Source organism: Rhagoletis zephyria, unplaced genomic scaffold (assembly GCF_001687245.7).
Source record: "Rhagoletis zephyria isolate East Lansing unplaced genomic scaffold, Rhagoletis_zephyria_1.1 Rzeph_scaffold_40853, whole genome shotgun sequence".
NCBI classification, from domain to species: domain Eukaryota; kingdom Metazoa; phylum Arthropoda; class Insecta; order Diptera; family Tephritidae; genus Rhagoletis; species Rhagoletis zephyria.
In genome coordinates, this window is record NW_016197908.1 from 1 (window position 1) to 2769 (window position 2769).

General features: G+C 52.4%; 1 protein-coding gene across 1 annotated transcript; it reads right to left on the bottom strand.

Moving 5' to 3' along the window:
• Positions 1 to 1776: 1776 nt before the first annotated feature.
• Positions 1777 to 2505, bottom strand: LOC108354940 (dehydrogenase/reductase SDR family member 2, mitochondrial-like). Its single transcript, XM_017606116.1, has 5 exons — positions 2395 to 2505; positions 2309 to 2337; positions 2173 to 2244; positions 1887 to 2118; positions 1777 to 1785 (listed from the first exon to the last, which is right to left on the bottom strand). Exons 1-5 carry the CDS (start codon positions 2503 to 2505, stop codon positions 1777 to 1779), a joined length of 453 nt encoding a protein of 150 aa, XP_017461605.1.
• Between the last annotated feature and the right edge of the window lie 264 nt (positions 2506 to 2769).

The window sequence follows — 2769 nt, forward strand, 5'->3', positions numbered from 1 at the left end:
TTACCGCTCAGCGAACAATGGAGAGGACAATGTAGAGCAGCCAGAGGGCGATGAGCGCGGCAAAGGACAGCCAGGCGAGCAGTCTCGGTCCGCCCAGCTCACCACCAACTCGACGACACTTTCGCCGAGCGGTCATCAGCAGCAGCTGCAGCGCCGAGAAGATCATGAAGAGCCGCACCGAGAAGGAGAGGTCATCCAGCTGACCCACCTGAAAGGTCGTCCCTTGCCACCGGTGGTAGACCGCTGCACAGAGCCAGGGAAAGCCCAGTCCGAAGAAGATGTTGTAGGCATTGCTGCCGTTGATGTTCCCAATGGCGTCATCGGCGAATCGCTCCTTCTTGGCAGCTACCCTTGAAGCAAATAAATCTGGCAATGAGGTGCCCACTGCCACCACGGTGATCGAGGTGGTGTGCATGTCCCAGCGAAGGGCACAACCAAAGGAGGAGGCCAGGTCGCCCATCAGACCGGTGAGCAGGGCGATCCAGAGGATGGAGCAGAGCAGGGTGGGCCATCCACCGAGTAGGTAAGCAGGTGGAATGGTGACCGAGAAGACCACCTTCCAGAAGAAGGTGAAAAAGTGAGAACATAGATTTAGGCTCTTGTGCTCGTCGTCGTCCACCTTAAATGCTTCGGTGATCTGCGCCGACCACTTCTTCTTGTGACCGTCATCTTCTGCAGTTGTTATCAGATCATCTCCTTCGTCAACCACCACGACGCTGTCTCCTTCTTCTTCACCGTTTCTGTTGTCTTTGTTGTGGCCGCCTAAAAATAGACTCTTCTCCGCCAGGTAGCCACTGGCGACCATGGCGGGAAAGAGCAGCAGCGTCACCGCCGCCTCCCAAATGGTGACCACATTTGGCGAGAGGACGTTGAGCATCAGGTAGAGCCAGGCGTAGGCGGCCAGACTGAAGGCGGTGGTCGTCCAGAAGACCTTCAGCTTTCTAATTGACTTCACCTGACCGGCGGGCAGACTGACCACGCAGAAGGCGGTGATGACGAAGGAGTTGAAGGCGGAGGCACCGACCACCGTTCCCGGGCCCAGCTCGTCGGCTTCGAATCTGGTGAAAAAAATGTCGTTGAGATTTTAGGTTTTCACCAAAAGCAGTACCTGTTCTTACCTGTCCTTGACAATCTCAATCGTCGCCAGGAGGATTTCCGGCGCGCTGGAGCCAAATGCCATCAGCGTCAGATTGGCCACCGTCTGGTTCCACACTCGAACTCTCACCTGTTCAAACTGCTGCTTCTCAGCGTTGAACCGCCTCACCACTTTTCGCCGGTTGGTTATCCTCTCTACACCGCTCATAAAGATGTCCGCCACCAGTGCAATGCCCAGGAAGATGTACAGCATTGAGAGGAGGTAGAGGCCGCCTCGAACGTATTCATACTGAGCTAGCTGACCGAGCAGGTCGAGGATGACCGTCGATGGGTGATTGGAACAGTTTGATGTGCTCATAATGGCTGATCAGCATTTCTAAACAGACCACGAGGGCAGCCTCATGTTTGTGCCACCACCTGTTGATTGGGTTGACTGGTAACACCCCTATTTCAATTGACAGAAGGCAATCTATTGTTCATTGTCAATAGTTTACGATAAGATAAGCAGACAGACAGCGCTTTTTGCAGTGACTTTATTGAATCAGTGCTAACTGGACTGTGTGTTATAAGGCGACTACTGATTGGGAGTACATCAATGCACTTGTGCATTTGAATTTAGATGATGGAATCTGCTTCTCCAGGAAGTGTTTGACCATAAGACCGGCAGTTTTAACGAGTCACTTAGTTCACCTGTATAAAAAATAAAAAAATAGTTAGAAAAAGTAATTATGTCACTCCTCTTTTTGGAATCCAGAATCGGGAGTGGGTGTAAAAAGTGGGCATGGCCAAACCTGTGAGTCTCCGCCCCAAGTGCTTCCGCCATCGGCGCAAATATTCTGTCCGGTGAGAAAAGCAGAATCCTTGCTGGACAGAAACAGAATGAGGTTGGCCATATCTTCAGTGGTGCCCAAACGTCCAAGCGGGTAGCTCTTGCCAGCCTTCTCCAGCTCAGGGCTCATCACCTTCGGGTCAAGACCCAGTGACTTGGCAATAAAGTCGTCGGCAATGATGGCCGGGTTGATGCTAAATTTGAAAATAAGTTAGTTGAAAATTTTAATCATTTCTGAATCAACTTACGAATTGACTCGGATTCCCTTCGGGCCAAGGTCCAGAGCCAGGCACTTCACCATGATGTCCAGGGCGGCTTTGCTGTGAATAAAAGGATAAAAATGAAGTACTCTGCCACACCCCTTTTTAAACGGTCAGCAATTACCTCATGCAGTAGGGCATGTAGATGGAAATCTAGTAAAAAAATTGGTTAAGAATTTCATTAAACTACTCAGTCTCTTAACTACTTACCGGCTTGAAGGAGAGCATCGACGAGGTGACCACAATGGCGCCCTTGGTCTTCTCCAGGTAGGGCACGGCAAGCTGCAGCAGTCGCAGCACCGGGCGGACATTGGTCAGCATGGTGTCATCGAAGATGTTCAGCAGCCGGGGATTGTCGATCAGAGAGGAGGAGAAGATGCCCGCATTGGCCACCACCACGTCCAGCTGGCCGAACTGGGTGATCGTCTCGGTGACGATGCGCTTCACGTCGTCGGCGCTGGTCAGATCGGCCACCACCACCAGGGCCTCGTAGCCCTTCGGCGAGAGGCACTTGCAGGCCTTGGCGGTGTCCTTCAGGCGGTCAGAGTTGCGACCGGTCACCACGACCTTGGCGCCAAACTAAAA